General features: G+C 36.6%; 1 protein-coding gene across 2 annotated transcripts in view; it reads left to right on the forward strand.

Annotated features, from left to right (window-relative positions):
* The window catches only part of trim24 (tripartite motif containing 24), a 102,336-nt gene that overhangs the window by 65,328 nt on the left and 17,948 nt on the right, over positions 1 to 19,060 (forward strand). For both annotated transcript variants that reach the window (XM_039769387.1, XM_039769388.1), the window contains exons 7-13: positions 242 to 388; positions 5,660 to 5,777; positions 6,636 to 7,033; positions 8,745 to 8,918; positions 12,392 to 12,521; positions 15,170 to 15,233; positions 18,789 to 18,960. In XM_039769387.1, coding sequence (XP_039625321.1) covers positions 242 to 388; positions 5,660 to 5,777; positions 6,636 to 7,033; positions 8,745 to 8,918; positions 12,392 to 12,521; positions 15,170 to 15,233; positions 18,789 to 18,960 — 1,203 coding nt within the window. The remainder of the gene's footprint in view (positions 1 to 241; positions 389 to 5,659; positions 5,778 to 6,635; positions 7,034 to 8,744; positions 8,919 to 12,391; positions 12,522 to 15,169; positions 15,234 to 18,788; positions 18,961 to 19,060) is intronic.

Consider the following 19,060-nt stretch of genomic DNA (forward strand, 5'->3'; position numbering starts at 1 on the left):
ACACAGTGGCAGATGCACAGAAAATAAATTATTTAAACCTAGAAACATCCAGATTTTAACACCATAGGAAAGTGGTGAATATAAGGCAGGTATTGAGTAGTGAATTTAATAAGAGTTTTCAACATCACTTTTTTTATGCCCAAATTTATGGGTAAATTATATTTTTATGAATCCGAAAGAACCATTTATCCACATTATAAATCATAATAACATATACTGTTTTCTCCTCCTCTTTCCCTAGGCTTTGGCCAAGGATCGCAGGACGAAGCTAGTACAGCAAGAGAAGGAGATTCTGAACTTTTCTAAACACGTAGAACATGTTCTGAACTTTGCCAAATCTGCTGTTTGTAATAGCAGTAGCACAGCTCTACTCTACAGCAAACGACTGGTAAGAAAACCAAGACAACATGAGCCTAAGCATCAATGCAGACCTGTGAGAAAGCAAGTGCAACCATTTCACACACAGACGATTCAACTGTGCCATGTTTGAAGATGATAATGTATGTGAATTCTGTGCTAGTCTGATCTAGGCTTTTCCTTGAGTGACTTTTTTTTTTTTTAGTTCAGATTCACCCTTTGCACATATAGTATCTCAATTTTTCCTCATGGTTCTCTGCAGGGTTTGTACAGGTCTTGGAAAGTCGGTACTGAAAAGTCCTTCTTCTTCTTGTGCTTCTTGTTCATCTTCTATTGGCTGCAATATGCAGACAACTGAAAAGTTCTTGAAATTCTTAAAAGAAAAATAAAAGTCAAGTAGTACTTGAAAGTAATTGAAAATATTAAAGTGAATTCCAATAATCACATATATAGACATGAAGCATCCAGTATTTCACCAACCAAGCACCCACATCTTGCATTAATATCACTTTGTGTTGTCTTTTTTCTGTAATCACATGTGCAAATTGGTATAATTATGTAGTAGTCATTATCCTGCACATTGAATTATTAGTGATGAGTTAATGTTAAGTGGTAAATTAATTCACAACGTAAATTGCACTGTGCTTTTTAGACATACAGTGGTGCTTGAAAGTTTGTGAACCATTTAGAATTTTCTATATTTCTGCATAAATATGACCTAAAACATCATCAGATTTTCACTCAAGTCCTAAAAGTAGATAAAAAGAAACCAGTTAAACAAATGAGACAAAAATATTACACTTGGACTTTTATTTATTAAGGAAGATGATCGAATATAACATATTTGTGAGTGGCAAAAGTATGTGAACCTTTGCTTTCAGTATCGGGTGTGACTCCCCCTTTGTAGCAATAACTGCAACTAAATGTTTCCGGTAACTTTTGATCATTCCTGCACATTGGCTTGGAGGAATTTTCAGCTTCAACTCTGGGATGTTGGTGGGTTTCCTCACATTAACTGCTTACTTCAGGTCCTTCCACAACATTTCGACTGGATTAAGGTCAGGACTTTGACTTGGCCATTCCAAAACATTAACTTTATTCGTCTTTAACCATTATTTGGTGGAACGACTTATGTGCTTAGGGTCGCTGTCTTGCTGCATGACTCACCTTCAATTGAGATTCAGTTCATGGACAGATATCCTGACATTTTCCTTTAGAATTCTCAGATATAATTCAGAATTCATTGTTTCATCAATGAAGGCAAGCCGTCCTGGCCCAGATGCAGAAAAACAGGCCCAAACCCTGATACTGCCACCACCATGTTTCACAGATGTGATAAGGTTCTTATGCTGGAATGCAGTGTTTTCCTTTCTGCAAACATAACGCTTTCATTTAAACCAAAAAGTTCTGTTTTAGTCTAAAGTTCTGTTTTAGTCCCATCCGTCCACAAAACAATCTTCCAATAGCCTTCTGGTTTGTCCATGTGATCTTTAGCAAACTGCAGACCAGCAACAATGTTTTTTTTGGAGAGCAGTGGCTTTCTTCTTGCAACCCTGCCATGCACACCATTGTTGTTCAGTGTTCTCCTGATGGTGGACTCATGAACATGAACCTTAGCCAATGTGAGAGATGCCTTCAGTTGCTTAGAAGTTACCCTGGGGTCCTTTGTGATCTCGCCAACTATTACACACCTTGCTCTTGGAGTGATCTTTGTTGGTCAACCACTTCCGGGTGAGGGTAACAATGGTCTTGAATTTCCTCCATTTGTACACAATCTGTCTGACTGTGGATTGGTGGAGTCCAAATTCCTTAGAGATGGTTTTGTAACCTTTTCCAGCCTGATGAGCATCAACAACTGTTTTTCAGAGGTCCTCAGAAATCTCCTTTGTTCGTGCCATGATACACTTCCACAAACGTGTTGTGAAGAGTGGACCTTGATAGATCCCTGTTCTTTAAATAACACAGGGTGCCCACTCACACCTGATTGTCATCCCATTGATTAAAAACACCTGACTCTAATTTCACCTTCAAACTAACTGCTAATCCTAGAGGTTCATATACTTTTGCCACTCACAAATATGTAATATTACATCATTTTCCTCAATAAATAAATGACCAAGTATGATATTTTTGTCTCATTTGTTTAACTGGTTTCTTTTTATCTGCTTTAAGGACTTGAGTGAAAATCTGATGATGTTTTAGGTCATATTTATGCAGAAATATAAAAATTCTAAAGGGTTCACAAACTATCAAGCACCACTGTATTACTTAATTTATTGAGCAGTCAAAATTCCAGGAAACTGTGTGTTTAGCTGGAAATGGTTGGAAAATGCTGACTACAAAGATTGGCTTCAACAGGATAAAACAAATAAGCATAAGGCTGTGTGCTGTTATCGTATTGTTTGACATTTGGAATGTGTTTGAAAAGCCATATAAAAAGAAATTTAACATTGTGAACTGAAGAAGAGCAAAGAAGTCAGTGATTCTTTTTTAAAAAAAAAAAAAAAAGTCTTTTGTGGGGTCACATCTTACCTCATTAGCAAAGCTGTTCATGTAGCAGTTGTTTAGCTGGCAGTAGCGCTAGTGAGAGCTTCTATGCAGGCTAGTAATGATTCTACTGTATCACAATATTTACCTTCATATGTCACTAAAAGTGAATGTCTGAAATCATTTGAGTGTTAAATATGATGGACTTACATTATTCATACAAGTCCACATAAAGACGTGGATAACCTCCATCCATCCATCCATTTTCCAACCTGTTGAATCCAAACACAGGGTCACGGGGGGTCTGCTGGAGCCAATCCCAGCCAACACAGGGCACAAGGCAGGAACCAGTCCTGGGCAGGATGCCAACCCACCACAGGACACACACAAACACACCTACACACCAAGCACACACTAGGGCCAATTTAGAATCGCCAGTCCACCTAACCTGCATGTCTTTGGACTGTGGGAGGAGACCAGAGCGCCCAGAGGAAACCCACGCAGACACGGGGAGAACATGCAAACTCTACGCAGGGAGGACCCGGGAAGTGAACCCGAGTCTCCCTAACTGCGAGGCAGCAGCGCTACCACTGTGCCACCGTGCTGCCCACGTGGATAACCTGTTTCAGGAAATGTTATCTGATATTGAGATTGTAGAGTTGTACAGTGTGTGTGTGTGTGTGGACGCCATTCCCAAGGTATACCTCATATTTTTGATCTGCTACAATTTATTACTTAATATATGTCAAAATTATTTTTTATGATCATTTATTTATCTAGTAGGTATTGAGTTTCTGTGTTTTTTTTTGTGTGCTTTAAAGTTTTGCTTTGTAAACTGTGCTCAAACAAAGCATGTTTTTTTTATTTCTTTGTATATTTTGCTTGGACACACCAAAATATTTACACAGGCCAGCTCTCTCCACATGTACATACTAAAAATTGTCTAGCTGCACTATTACTCTGGGCAAAGAGTGTGAGCTTCAATGTCAGTTTTTGTAAGCGGCCAGCAATATATGAATTTAAACATGTGGCTTATTTTATTTGTTCTTATAAGGTTTTTGTAATTTTACTGTGGATATTCAAAACTGGAGTGTAAAGTAGTCCTTGATTCATGTGCTGGTTGGTGTGGGAAAAGACATTAAAAAGTCCTTGAATTTGAAATGTGCTGAAATATGCAAACCCTGCTCTGCTGTATTATGGAATTCAAATTTTCTATGCTTGTTAGTAAGCTGCAAAGCACCCCCAAACTATAATGCTCCCAGTCTTATTCTTTGTTTGTTCTTCAATTTCCAGACTATATACAGTTGCACAAAAGGTGGTGTGAAATTGTGCCAAATTGACTCATTTATCCAGTTTACAAGGTCTAGTTCTGCCCCTGGATAATCTCAATCAAGTCAGTTTATATATATATATATATATATATATATATATACACACATACACACAGTGCATCCGGAAAGTATTCACTGCGCATCACTATTTCCACATTTTGTTATGTTTCAGCCTTATTCCAAAATGGATTAAATTCATTTTTTTCCTCAGAATTCTACACACAACACCCCATAATGACAACGTGCAAAAAGTTTACTTGAGGTTTTTGCAAATTTATTAAAAATAAAAAAATTCACAGCCTTTCCTCAATACCTTTGGCAGCAATTACAGCCTCAAGTCTTTTTGAATATGATGCCACAAGCTTGGCACACCTATCCTTGGCCAGTTTCGCCCATTCCTCTTTGCAGCACTTCTCAAGCTCCATTAGGTTGGATGGGAAGCGTCGGTGCAATCTATATATCTATATCTATCTATATATCTGTATATCTATCACATTTATTTCAGCAGAATTGCCTTTAGATTCTTTGCAGTTCACCTTGGGTCCTTTAATGACTCAGTACTGCATTTAGAGAGTTTCATTCAGGGTTCTCAAACCCCAGTCCTGGAGGGCTACAGTGGTTGCAGGTTTTCATTCTAACCCTTTTCGTAATTAGTGACCTGTTTTTGCTGCTAATTAACAACTTTTTCTTTAATTATAATTGACTTGCTCTTAAATTCCCAGACCCAATAAATGTTTCTTTTTCCTTAATTAGCTGCTAAGCAATAGTGAGCTACAAAATGAACCAAAACATGACCAGCAAACAGTGTCCATCGTACAGTATCTGAAAATAAAGATGAAGGTCTCCGGAATGCTAATCTGCTCAGTTTCACAAGACATTTTAATGGTGCTCTTATAAAGCGAAAATCAACAATTTCGGAAATGTACGCTATTCTACAATGAGCAGCACACAAGCCATGGAGTTTAAGAACACGTTTAATTAACAACAAAAATTGGCACCTAATTAAGCAACTGGTTGGAGTGAAATTGGTTGGAATTTGAGGCCCTGACTTAGTTGGTCTTCTGTTGCCTCACTTCTCATTTTATTTCTGTTTGGGTGCCTTTTAAGGAAAGAAAATGAAGAAATTTAGGGGAGCAAATCTTAAAAAAACAAGTTAATAAAATTGAATTCAAAAAAAGTTAATTAGCAGCAAAAGGGTTAGAATGAAATCCTGCAGCCACTTGTGGCCCTCCTGGACCGGAGTTTGCGAACCCTGATCTAATTCATGTTGAGTGACCTTGTTTTTGTAATCAAATCATTCTAAGGTTGTTTTTTAAAAAAATAATGCAAAAATATGGCTATTTTTAATTTCTGGAAGTGCACACTTTTGTTTTTGCACCTTAGTTTGCATTTTCTCTATGCGTTTCTTCTGTATGAGTTCTGAACTGAAACAAGAGATTTAAGAATCTTGTGCTGATGGTAACACAAGCATTTTTTATGCATAGATAATGTTCCAGCTTCATTACCTTCTTCGGGCCAAGTGTGATCCATCCCTAATAACAAACAGTACCATACACTTTCACTGTGATCCTACCTTTTGGGCCAAAAATGTTGTCAATCTAGGTAAGTATGAAAAGTTCTACAAATAATAACAAAGTAATATATATTCACTGTTTGATAAACAGAATTACTATACTGTCATTCTAAAGAGTATGGCTGTCTGAGTAAGAAGACACCATAACTGGCATTTTGCATCAAGAAATGTAAATACACTACATGGCATTGTCTAAGACGTATGGGTGGGAGGGCGGGGGTTCGGTTGGTGCCAACAAGGAGTCAGGCGAAGAATCCTACATTACTCAGTAGATTAAACAAACCAATTTCTTATTTGCAATGTAGTTAACAAATGGGGTAAATAGCAATATGATAAAGGTAAAACCATACAAGGGAGTGTAAACATCTGCTAAAATGTTCTTGGTCATGAGAAGCTGGGCCTTCCCTACCTCTCATACCTGATGCAGACTGATGTAGTTATTGCAAGAAGGCATCCATGTACAGTACATACCCTATACTCATGATGCTCCATCTACTCTACAATTTATAGAGAAACTGTAACTGTCAGTCTGAATTTCTTTCATATTGTATCCTAGCATGCCTGTTACTTTACCAGTGACATCTCTGCTCTAAGCGAAATATTTATTGTATGCAAATATATGGTGTAGATGACTGTAATCTAAATCAGATAAGATACTTGTAGATTACAAAAGATATTCATATCAGTTTTAGTATATTCAGCTCTTTTATTTATGCTGCACATTTCATTTGTTTGTTTGTATCAGTTCAATAAAAAAAAAAAAAACCTCTGGGACATATGTTTTTAGTTAAAAGTAAGTGTATCTTACAAAAGTATATGTCTGCTTTTTTCTCTTATGGGATTGTTCTTTTAAAAATGTTCTTTATTGAGTCTGTTTTCCTTTACAGGCTCATTGGTAGTAGACAACAACCCTCTAAACCAACAGAATAGCCTACATACATCAGCATCAACAAGCCACAGTGGTCTGAACCAAGGAGAGCCTGCCTTACCACTTCATCCACAAAGCTTTCTTTTATCTAACCTACCTCCTGATGTAAATTTGTCTCAACTTCAGCAGCAAATTGACCGTTTGGCACAGCGGAACAGCATGGCTCTGAAGCTGCATGCAGTCCCGCCTAATCCACAAGGAGTTCATTCTCAGAGTCCTGTAGGTGCAAGTCAGACTCATTTGTTGCAGAGGCCCCCTGCGGGATATCATTGCCAGCAAGTACCTGCAGAAAGCTTTCAGGGTCTGGGTCCTCCAAGTCAGTCGGTTATTCATCGGACCATGGTCACACCACCACAAGTGAGTTCAGGATAAAGTTGATAATGTAGTAGATTTTAAATGTGTTCGTTTTCTTGCCCAATACAAATTTTAAAATTTAAGTGTAAAAATTTGAACTGTTTTTAATTTTTTATAATATTTTCTGCATAAAAAAATCAAACTCCTCACCAGTCACATGTATAAAAAATGGCTTAGAAGATTAACCACTCTTAATATTGCTTGTGAAAAGGGCAAGATATTAACTTAATTTATGGCAGTAGTTTGTATTACCTTTTCCACAATCCATCCCTCAGTGACATTCAGGAAAACTGGAGCAAAAATAACTTATAAGAAACTAACATCAAGATTGATTGTTAGTTTTTGTTTTTTCAACAGTAAACTTAAGCAAGTCACTCTGACATTACTATCCCTCAATTAAAGCATCCTATATATTTAATGACATTGAGATTTAAAATAATAAACTCTTCTGTTCACCAGGGATTATCTTTTTCCAGATAAGGATATTTAAAAGTATTTCTGCACACTATAAATGTGGAAGATATTTGGACAGTTGATGTAGTCGTGAATGACTACATAATGTTTTGGGTCTTTGCAGTGAAAGCTCAGATTTGGTTGACTTATATAATTTCAAATATTCCCTATCCTACAATTATCATAAATTACCTGACGCAAAAGATTGAAATATTTTAAGCCTGTATTTTGTCATTTAGATCTGGGAGAACAACAATAGCTGTAGTTTAAATGCCTCCACTTTGTTATTATGGACTAGAGCAGTTTAATTTTTTTATCTGACGGAACTGTTTGTGTGTAGTGTACATCTACTTAGGCTCACACTGGGAGAAACTGTTAACCTTTCTATTTGAAGCCATTGTCCTAAGGTACAAATACCACTACCTGTAGCAAATGATTGCCCACCTTATCAAGGAATTAACAAGACATTCTCAAACCCAAATTTAATCCAGTTCGGGGTTATAGTGGCTAATTTTTACAATTTTAACTGTAAGCAAACTTGCCAGATAAAACAAAGTTATATTTTGTACTTTGAAGTGTTACCAAAAACAAAGGACACAATACTGCAGTAGACTTAAAATGTAAAATACCAGCAAAATATAAAAAATGTAAATAAAAATTATAAAACATAAACTAAAATATTTTCAAAAAATCAACCAAACATGAAAATGCAATAAAAATACAGAAATTTAGACAATTGATAATTATACAAAAATCTAAAATTTCAAATAGAAACAGTGAAAATAAAATGAAAACAAAATTTGAAAATTTAAACTAAACCTAAAATGGGGAGTAACCGTACTACAAAAATGAAGCAAAGTAGTGGATCAACACAAAAAAGAGAGAATTTAAGGAAAGCTTGATTAATTAAAATTGACAGATTAGTTGTTTCTGTCCACTTTTTGCTTGTTGTCATATTTGCATTCTTCACTTTATGAATATAGTCAAATAGATTTAAACCTAAGCATTTCAAAACTGTTTAACTGAATAAATAACCCAGTATTTTGATAAAGCATTCTCTGCACATTGTTACCTTTAGTTAAGTGCATTATGAAATCCTTAGAGATAGTAAGCGTCAGCCTGGAGTTAGATAAAGAAAATGCACGTTTTCTGGTCCTTTTACTGCCTAAAAATGTAACCTGATGGGGATGAAGAAATCTGAGTTCTGTATACTTTTAAATTTAGCTAATTTGTTTAATGTAAACTTTTTTTAACTTTTCAGCCTCCTCGATTGATTAACCTTCAAAATTTAAGAAGAGAAGTCAGCAGTTCCAGTAGTCAGGCCCAGCTAACAAAGAACTGGGAGAATGTGCCCAAAGTACGAACCGAGTCAACCGCACACAACCTTCCAAGTCCAGAGGAAATAAATCATTTAACACAGCAAGCTTTCCACCAGGTAAGGAAACCAGTTAAAGATAACATAACTACAGTAAATTAAAAACAAAACAAACAAACCTTTAATAAGCTTTTACAAAAGTCCATTTCACTATTGTGTATTTACATTTGTTATCTGTATAATATTGCTCAGCTATACAAAATAGGTGATTGGGCTGAACCTCGTAATTAACCAGTACGTTTAATGTGTATCTCATTAATCCAATGAAGTTGCCCACTTTTTGTTAAACATCAAATGTAATTTTACCCAAAGGCTAAGTTTACAACTCCAGTTTTTCTCACAACCACAACAAATGTCTTAAAAAAAAAAACGCTTAGCTGGACAGGTCCATATCAGTGTCATCATGGACTGTGGATTCCATAGCAATACCACAGACATCTCAACGACTTTTTAAGATGAATTGCTCAACCTTTCTGAGTGCAGGTGTTTATCATAAACATATTGCAAGATGTGTTTGCAGTACATGTACTGTATAGTAGCTGTGAAATTCTATTGGTGATGGCTGTAGGAATGTTCTCATTCCCTTTGGGAAGCATCTCGTGGAACAAACCAAAGAGAGGGATCAAGTTTGTGTAGTGAGCCAATCTATTTATTATGTAAAACTATAGCTATTTAACTTCTGAAATTTGGACAACCCAAATTAGGTTGTAATTGGATTACTTAAAGCCAAAGCAAAATAAATTCAAAATTTCATATTCTTCTGTAACACAAGGAAACATGGAACGGGAAGATGAAGTGCTATAAAGACAGAATGAGGGATTGCAAAGCAGGTGGCAAAAGAAAGCATTTATCATAACAGGTGTGAAATACTTGAAAAATTCTGAAGTGAACATCGTGCTTGACGGTAATGGGAAAAGTACATGGATAGGGTGCTGAATGAGGACAATGAATAGAATAGTGATGCCCATTGTGAAAAAATAAAAGGTCTCTAAACTGCAAGTTCAGAAAAGTACTAAAAAATCTGAAGATAGGTAAAGAAGCAGGTTCAACTGGTGTAGTGGTAAAAATGTTGAAGGCTTCGGAAGTTTGTTTGAAGTGAATCATTGTCCGGCTATTGCAACATTATTACGTGTGAAACATGATTCCTGAAGATTGGAAAATAAGTGTGTCCATTCCAGTATACTAAGAGGAAGGTGATCCACTGGAGTGTGGGTCATATCCAGCAAAAACGTTTTGGGAGCATGTAATGAATGTGTTATAGGGTGTGCTAGAGAAAAGAATTCGCAACCAAGTGAAAGTCTGCTAAATTCACTTACTTGGGAAGGGAAATGCAGATGGAGACATTGTTATCAGGCAAATGCAAAAAATGTTATCTGGTGAGTGCAAAAAGAAGGCATAGGTGCTGAGGTGGACTGAAAAAGCAAAGTGTTGATGGATGCTTAGTTCCTGTGGTGATGTCAATATATGAGGAAGTTTTGAGGCGACAGGGATCCAATTCAAATCCATTGCTTTTTGTGATAGAGGTGGATGTGGTGACTAGAGAACTGTGTGAAGGACCTCCATGAGCTCTTTTATATCATAATGATCTCATATTGATGGCAAAAAGTGAAGTGGAATTAAAGTAGAAGATGCTGAAATAAAAAGTTAGATTCAAAGTGGAAGGCCTCAAGGTAAAAGACCTAGGCAATGGTTGGAGGCAAAGGGTTGGGATGTATAAGGGAACTGGTTGCATGGCTGTGCTGAGTTTGTGGTAATGGTGCAGGGAGTAACACAGTCCATTGTATGGTTTGGTGGAAAGGGGTGCATAATAATTAGTGATGTGAAGGATAGCTTATAGACAGCAAGTGTAACCCTTGTTTGGAGAACGCATAGGTTATTGGTTTAATAATTTGGATGTATTAATTTCTACAGTAAAGTTATTTCAGAGAGACTAGGGAACTTGTGGTACCTGGAGACATGTTGAGCGCAGATGGAGGTGCGGGCATACCAGCAGTAACCAGAGAGAGAGAGAGGTACATAAAAGAAATTGCAGGATTTGTCCCCAATTTTGATTTCTAAAGGAACCTTTCTGACATTAAAGAAGAGGTTTATGAAACTGTGTGAAGAGTAGTTTGCTTAATTGGAGTTGAGACATGGTCAATGAAAGGTGGAACATGAAACAAAGCTGGAAAAACCAGAGATGAGAATGGTCAGGTGGGTGAGTGTAGTGTTGAGGAATGCTGAGTTAAGAGAAAAACTTGGTGTGTTGACAATAGGTGTTTTGTGGAGCAAAAACCAATTTTAGGTGGTTTGGATAAATGAAGTTTAAGATGAAGCATGTTTGGGTGACAAGGTACATAAAGATGGAGGTGAGGTTAAAAAGGAACTTTTTATGAATGTGTTGTTGAGATGATATCAAAAGAATTGGTATCACTCCAAAGTGGGTCCAAGGCAATGGAGAGTTGAAGAAAATGATTTGGGAGGCAACTTGCTAACCTGGCAGAAAATGGCAGATAAACCAGTGATGATGATGATGAATGCAAAAGAAATTCTTGTGCAAAATATAAAAGGTTTTTATGGCATTTTCCCTTAACAGAAATAAAACAAAATTGATAAGCAAAAGTAAAGAATAGTTTAACATTAAGATACAAGTGCATTGTTACAAATGATAACAGTGGTAGAAATCAGATTCAATTTTCTCACATGCATTAATACGTATATTTTATAATGTTAAATTGTGCAAAGTCATATTGAAGATGAATGGATTCCAAAAGAAAGTTCTTTTTCACGCATGTCTAAAACGATTAAACTCTGCAGGCTGATGACTGGTATGATTGGTTGACCTGCCTAAAAGGGACAGATTGTGCCTCATAGTATCTCACTTTGATAAGTTATTCTTCTGTTGATTGTTGCGTTTTGAGAATCTTCGTTTTTTTTTTTTTGTTTGTTTTTTTTGAGGACAGTTGGAATTATCTTTTTATAGATATAAACATTTCTATCTTGGCTAACTTGTTTGGTCACAAGCTGCATAAACCATGACAGTTGAACGATTTCTTTGCTGGGTGTGTGCTTGGAAATGGAAACCTGTCCTTACACTCTGCACGCAAGTGGCATTATGATTGATTTTTGTTTTATTATTGGCTGTCAAGACCCATTATTACTATACCCTGTCTTGTCATTTGGCAATTTCTAGTGTAATTAAGTCTTGCATGTAAATTTTATATTTACAAAGTTACAACCCTTTATTGGTAAAAGCAGCTTCTGAAAATTAATATGAATTAATTTAATTGCAAACAATAATGATTCTATGGTGCATTATCAGACTTTTTTGGTGTTTTGTAGTTTTCAGTTAAGAACTGTTAACAAATGGGGATGAGAACTTTACATGCGTCTTCCCTTACTGACATTTCTTTTCAAATTTATTCTTCCATATGTAAAGAAGCATAAAATACTAACTCTTTTCTGTTCACAAATGACATAGAAAAGTAACTTTTTAGTATCCTTTACAACTTACCTAAAGTGAAATAATTTGATTTTTTTTGTGTTTGATGCAGCTTGGTAGTGCTGGGTCTTTAGTCTTGGATGATTGTCTAGTTAAAGATGGCAAAAAAGAAAACTCTCATTCAAAAGCTTCTGTAACAAATCCTTCTCCAGGACCATCCACCCCCTCATCAAGCATTAAAGGTAAATACCCAAAGAATATTTTTACTTTATGCAGAATTTTCTTTATTGGTCAGTGATGTTAAATGAAAGGATTAAATCCTGAACTTAAAATAACTGTTACTTACAATTATATGAGTCAAGTGCTAAAGAGAAGAGAGTAAGCCTGCTGCTTTCTGTTCTGGCCTCACTCATGCTGCTATGTTAACATTCACTTTGCTGCCAAATTCTGTGAACTACAGTGAATGTCAGGCCTGATTTTTAGAGTAAACCTAAAATAAATATACAATGCTGTTGAATACTTCTTATCTTAGCTGTCCAGGATTCACGATGATTTAAATGACATAAGATTTAGAAAATAATGCCATGATATGCTATGCAAATAGATATAGGTTTTATTTCCTGTTTAGTCATTTTTTGCGTTTAAATTGGGCAGGTACAAGCTATAGCATCGCTTTTATGTCACGTTACTGTCCACTATCCATATCCAAATTCTGTTTGCATTCTGTAAATCTGGGATAGTCACTCGTGGTCCTGGATGGCTGCGATGACTGCAGGTTTTCATTCCAGCCCATTTCCTAATTAGAAGACGGTGTTTGCTGATTGTGAAACTTGGTATCTATACTAATAAAAGGCAAAGCCCTCACTCACCTCACTCACTCATTTACTTACTTAAAGGCTGAAATTTGGCAGGCTTATTCCTTACAGCTTACTTACAAAAGTTAAGCAGGTTTCATTTCGAAATTCTACATGTAACGGTCGACAACGTCCGCCATGTTGAACTTTCTTATTTATGGCCCCATCTTCACGAAATTTGGTAGGTGGTTTTCCTGTGCTAACCGAAACCGATGTACGTACTTATTTCGATGGTATGACGCCACTGTCGGCCGCCATATTGAATTTTCCAACGTCACTAATTCTCCAACTTCCCGTGTAGGTAGAAGGCTGAAATTTGGCAGGCTCATTCCTTACAGCTTGCTTACAGAAGTTAAGCAGGTTTCATTTAGAAATTCTACGCGTAACAGTCATAACAGTCAAAAACGTCTGCCATGTTGAACTTTCCAACGTCACTAATTCTCCAACTTCCCATGTAGGTAGAAGGCTGAAATTTGGTACTTATTTCGGTGGTATGATGCCTCTGTCGGCCGCCATATTGAACTTTTCCACGGTCTTTGTTACTTATGGGCCCATCTTCAAGAAATTTGGTACACGGGTTCCCAACGCTAACTGAATCCTACTTACGTACATATATACGTCCATAGCCTGCAGCTCGGTCACTGTGTGAGCCGGCGTTGGGTCCCCCATCCCAACGCCTCCCATGTTGTTGGCTGCCTGCCTATATAAATCTGTCCGTCGCTCCGATCTCTTCATTCCCTTCCTTGCTTCGCCACGGGATTCACGTCTCCCTGCTGATAACTGCAGCCTTTTTATTTAATCCACGGCTTCACCACTGTTTTATTGTTCGTTTATTACGATTATAGTTATTGTGTAGGTATTTTAGACTTACTTTACATTGTTCAGGTACCCATTTCCTTTATCATTCCAACTGTACCCCCATTAACATGTCTATCGAGGTGATCACGATCGATCAAAGTACTGTCACTTACCGAGTGGTTTCCATGCCCGAAGATGGAACCTACCTTTTCCATTCTCTCTGTTACATATTGCACGGCCATATCAGGCTCACTCTTGATATCTGGAGGAACATTGTGTATGTATTGAATGACTGGGACAGGTTCAAGGTGTGGACTGATGACGGTACAGGAGATAATTATACTACACAGGAGCACTATAAGAGTGAAATGCTTAAGCCCTTCACCTATGCATCTGCATGTGAGTTGATGGCTGCCAGTGAATTGTTCAGTTGTCGCTTTCAAGTGTATCGAAATGGCCAAATATTTTACACCTTTTGACAACCGCCAATGCCTCTTAAACAGCTTAGATTGACAGGTGACAATTTCAGTAGTGGACAGTTTGATGTTTATGAATGTTTAAACTCAAAAGCTGGATGTAAAGTTATCGATGCCGAATGTCTCTTCAACACAAGTCCTACAAATACTGTCGTAATTGAAACAAACCATGAAACTCAAACCGATTATGACAGCAACAACCCAAGCTGTGAGATTTGAAACAAGATTACTGTTCACATGGCCAACTGTACGTTGCATGCTCAAGAGTAAGCTCAGTGCACAGCTTGGTCATATTACAACCGGAGGGCCGAACTCACAATGTGGTATACAAAGAGATCCTTAACAAATAATTATTGGTATATTTTCCCTTAGTTTAAAAAGGTTTAATTTTCTTCTTAATAAAAATTTTAAGGCAGTACTTCGCCGCTGCGAAGTGCGGGTATTTTGCTAGTTTAACTATATTGCTTGGTAGTGCCTTCTTGTATCCAATACAAAATTTTATTATATTGTAGCATTTACTATTCTGAGAACATTATGGATATGTTTGGTGGACCACAACAAATTTGCATTTCACAGTCGTACCCTTTTCTCTCTGATTTATTTCTAAATATTTTGTTAAAAAATATAACTCCTGATACACACTCAGAATTGTAAATTGAACCAAATTAGCTAATGGAATCACTTTCATAAATTTATTTTTATTTTTATTATTATATTTGTATTAATACAATATTTGTAATACTGTTTTCCTTGAAATACTAGTGGCACAGAGTGCGAACATGCCAACATCTTCTGCACATACCTCCACTGAAGACAATAAAGGCTGGTAAGAATGCAAATATTCTTATTCAATGAATAAAATGATTTTTGTATCCGCGTACAGGATACAAATTGTTGTGCCACATTTGAGAATCTGGCAAACCAATGTTGTTTTTCAGTGTATTTTGACTCCAAAATTTTGTACCTTTTATGTACAGGAGAGGGAGCTCTATCACTATTTTCTTGAAGTGGTTATAAAGAATACATTGGCAGAATTTATATTGAATCTTGTAGCAGCACCACAACTATTTTCCTCCATATTTTTTTTTTTAACTATACTTTTTAGCTTCTTTGATCAGGTACTGTTTGTTTGGCTACTTACAATGTGTAATTTTGTAAGTTTCTTTCTTCCTTTCTTTCTTTCCATTTTTTTTGCTCCTCTACCTCCTGCAAGGCTATTCCCCGGTGTATTTTTACCTGCTTGATTGGCAAGGTGAAGTGCAAAAGCATAATTTGGTTAATAGGTTGTCCTGAAATGAAAGGCCTTGTACCATATAGGTGGATGTGTCTATCATTATACCCCTTGACCGAATTAAAAAGTAAAGAGACCTGGTTCAGTTATTCTGTGGCCCACATTCATGACCGTGAGGAAAGGTGTGTTTAATATATTGCATATTATCTGTGCATCTGAATGCAGAAGGGAGCCATTGAAATTATGTAGATGCAAGAAGACTCGCACATTGTGTGTTTGTAGCATTTTTTTTTTCAACACGAAACTGCACAGCACTGAAAATGTCCCTTTGCAATTTGCTATTAATGCATGGCCACCCCACGGTGTGCTGTGAGCTCTCTACCCTCTCTGAATGAGCAACCATAAATCAACCATGAAGAACTTACATTTGATGGTTACACAAATGACGTCATTGCTCTGTGCTAATGTATATGTATGTGGTATCACACTAGTGCGTAGGGATATGTGGGGTACAGTGCTAGGCTGTCTCCGGTGGAGTCATACAGTACCAGGCAAAAGTTAGAACAACCCTATTTTTCCAGATTTTATTGAAATTTAAGCAGTTCAAGCCCAGTGAATAACCTGAAATGGCACAAAGTTTTTTTTTTTTAATTGCAAAAAGTTTAGGTTACCAAAAACTGAATAATAATTTAATTTTCAGAGGTATGCAAAAAGGCATTTTTAGGGAACAAGTAATAGTTAACAACTTACAACCCTTCTGTAATAGTGGAATTTAATTAATCCTTGAAAGTTAATGCACACAATTCATACAGTTATCCCAAATTTTTGTATTTATTTATTTAACTGTCTGTATAAAATCAGTGCTGATACAATCTGTTTTGCTACACCCTATAAAAGCATTATTTGGACAATGTTACACTATATATTGCTATTATAATGGCCAAAACAAAGTCTGTTTACGAAGGAAGACAGATGGACCGTTGAAACCCTTCAAAGTGTAGGTCTTTCGTTTAGGGAACCTGCAAAGAAAGTAAATGTGCCAGTGAGTACAGTTTCCTACATCATCAAAAGGAACTTCAAATACTGGACGAAACACTGATGGAAGCAGACCTGGCAAAGGCAAAGCCACAATAGAATCAGAAGAGAAGATTCAGAGAGTCAGGAGCGTGAGAGTTCAGTAACATTGAGACTGGTGATGGCTTCTGGCTGAGACCAGCTTCTCGCTGTCTCTTTTTTTGTTTTGTTTTGCAATTTAGCAGTGGCTTTCTTTACTGCCTCTTGAGCTGTTAAATGTGGAGCTTGAGGTCTTAAAGTGATACGTGTTCCTTTGACTGCAATCTTGTAAGGCACCTATCACACACACCTTTGACTCTGTTATGGATTTGGTGTTTAACTGTCTCCTTTTAGAATAGTAAAAAAAACTTATACGTCCTTAATCCGTTCCAGACCCTTTGACTTATACCAAACAGGACGTATACCAAACAAATTTTTCCCATAAGAAATAAATGGAAAATGATTAATCTGTTTCCATGAAACAAAATCCTATTGTTATTGGCATATTATACATTCATGGGGTTGTATAAAATAATTGAAACACTGCTTAATACTAAAATACATAAATACAAAAGCAATTAGATGAAATAAATGAAAATTTAACCTCGCTTTACTTTTTAATAACGTCTTTGTTTTTCACAATCGTAGATACCGTCGTTCTCGGCATACGGTATGCAGCAGCCAAGTCCTGGATACGCATGCCACCTTCATACTTTTCAACAATAAATTCAAATTTACGCGAAAAAACACAAAATCACGTGAAAATTCACATAGCGCTATAGCGCGGGTTGTTCACTGAATGCTAGCAACTGCCGTACTGACCCTCGTGGGCAGTCGTGACTTTATCTCGAGAGAGGTAAACAAAGGTAGTGCACGGTGTTGTAGCATGCAAGTCGTATTCTAAACAAAGGTTGTATACCGAGCAAAATATTTCATGTCCAAACAGGACGTATACCAAGATGGACTTATTCCAAAGCGGACGTATACTGAGGTACCACTGTACTTTCATTTCTTGCACACATACGTGTATAATTGTAATTAAAACACAAACAGTAAGTGGCCAAGAAGAGAGAAGGATGTATAATTATGGTACCAGTATCGTTGCAAGCAAATCAGACATGGATTTGGGCCTCTCTGAGTTTCCTCCAGTTGATGTAGTAGGAAACTGTACTCCCTAACACTTTGACTTCTCTGTAGCTTCACTACCTGCAGTTTTCTGTTAATTTCCTTTTTTGTGTCATTTTGATAGCAATACTAAAGTGCCATATTGTTCAGATAATGTCTCAGAGGGTGTAGCAACACCGTTTGCTCCAACACTGCCTTTGTATCAACAGAGGGTCTATAAGTAGTCAAGAAAAGCTAAGACACCAATAGGACTTTTTCCCTCAACTTTCTATCAACTTTCAAGGCTTAGTTAACGTAACTTACAGCTTTGCTGCAGTTAAGTTACAAGTACTTGTTCCCCAGAAATGACCTTTTTTGTATAACACTGAAGATTATATCCTTATCGTACCATTTCTGGTTGTTCACTTGACTCAAACCACTTAAATTTCAATAAAAATTGGAAAAATAGGGGTGTTCTAAAATTTTTGACACGTAATGTATATTAGACCCAAAACCTAAAGCAGGTGGTATAATAGATGCAACACCTACACCACAACATGGCTCAACAAAATGAAAAAAACTCTTGTCAGTGTTTGTTTTCTGCCTGAGGAATGTTTCTGACACAAATGACGGACATACTGTATGCATACTAATTATAGCTTCAAAAATGGCCACACATTAATGTGTGCAAAAGATCTCTGTACATTATATGTGTACATGGCAATCTAGTTTTGTCAAGTAATACAAGTAAATAAAAATGATACGTTATCTGATTTGAATATCTAAAATAAGGAAAAAACAATAGTATCATATCATGCTTGATGAATGGAAATCTTCATCTTTTGGAAGTGTATGACAATTCAAGAAATACCAAAACAATCTAGCTATAGAAACATTTGTCTTGTAATATTAAATCCTCCATCTAGTTTTTCCTCAAATTACAGAAGGTACAGAACACTTTTAATAGTTATTTCCCCTTCTTGTTTTATGAAGTTCATTAACATCATCCCTTAAGACGGCTGGAAAAGAGCCCCAGAGTAAGCGGCCACTTGTCAGGTTAGAATCGATTCGCATCAAGCCAGAACTTGGCGGAGTCAAGAAGGAATATGATTTCCCTGTGATAGTTGTGAAGGAAGAGGATGATGAAAAAAAGAGTACAGATAAGGTAAGGTGATTTTTTTTTTTCCTCTCTCTTTCATTCCTTCCTCATAGCAAGTAATTCTGTTTGCTAGTTACTGATTTGGTCAATTCAGGCTTTATGGCAA

The sequence above is a fragment of the Polypterus senegalus genome, chromosome 11 (assembly GCF_016835505.1).
Source record: "Polypterus senegalus isolate Bchr_013 chromosome 11, ASM1683550v1, whole genome shotgun sequence".
Lineage (NCBI taxonomy): Eukaryota > Metazoa > Chordata > Cladistia > Polypteriformes > Polypteridae > Polypterus > Polypterus senegalus.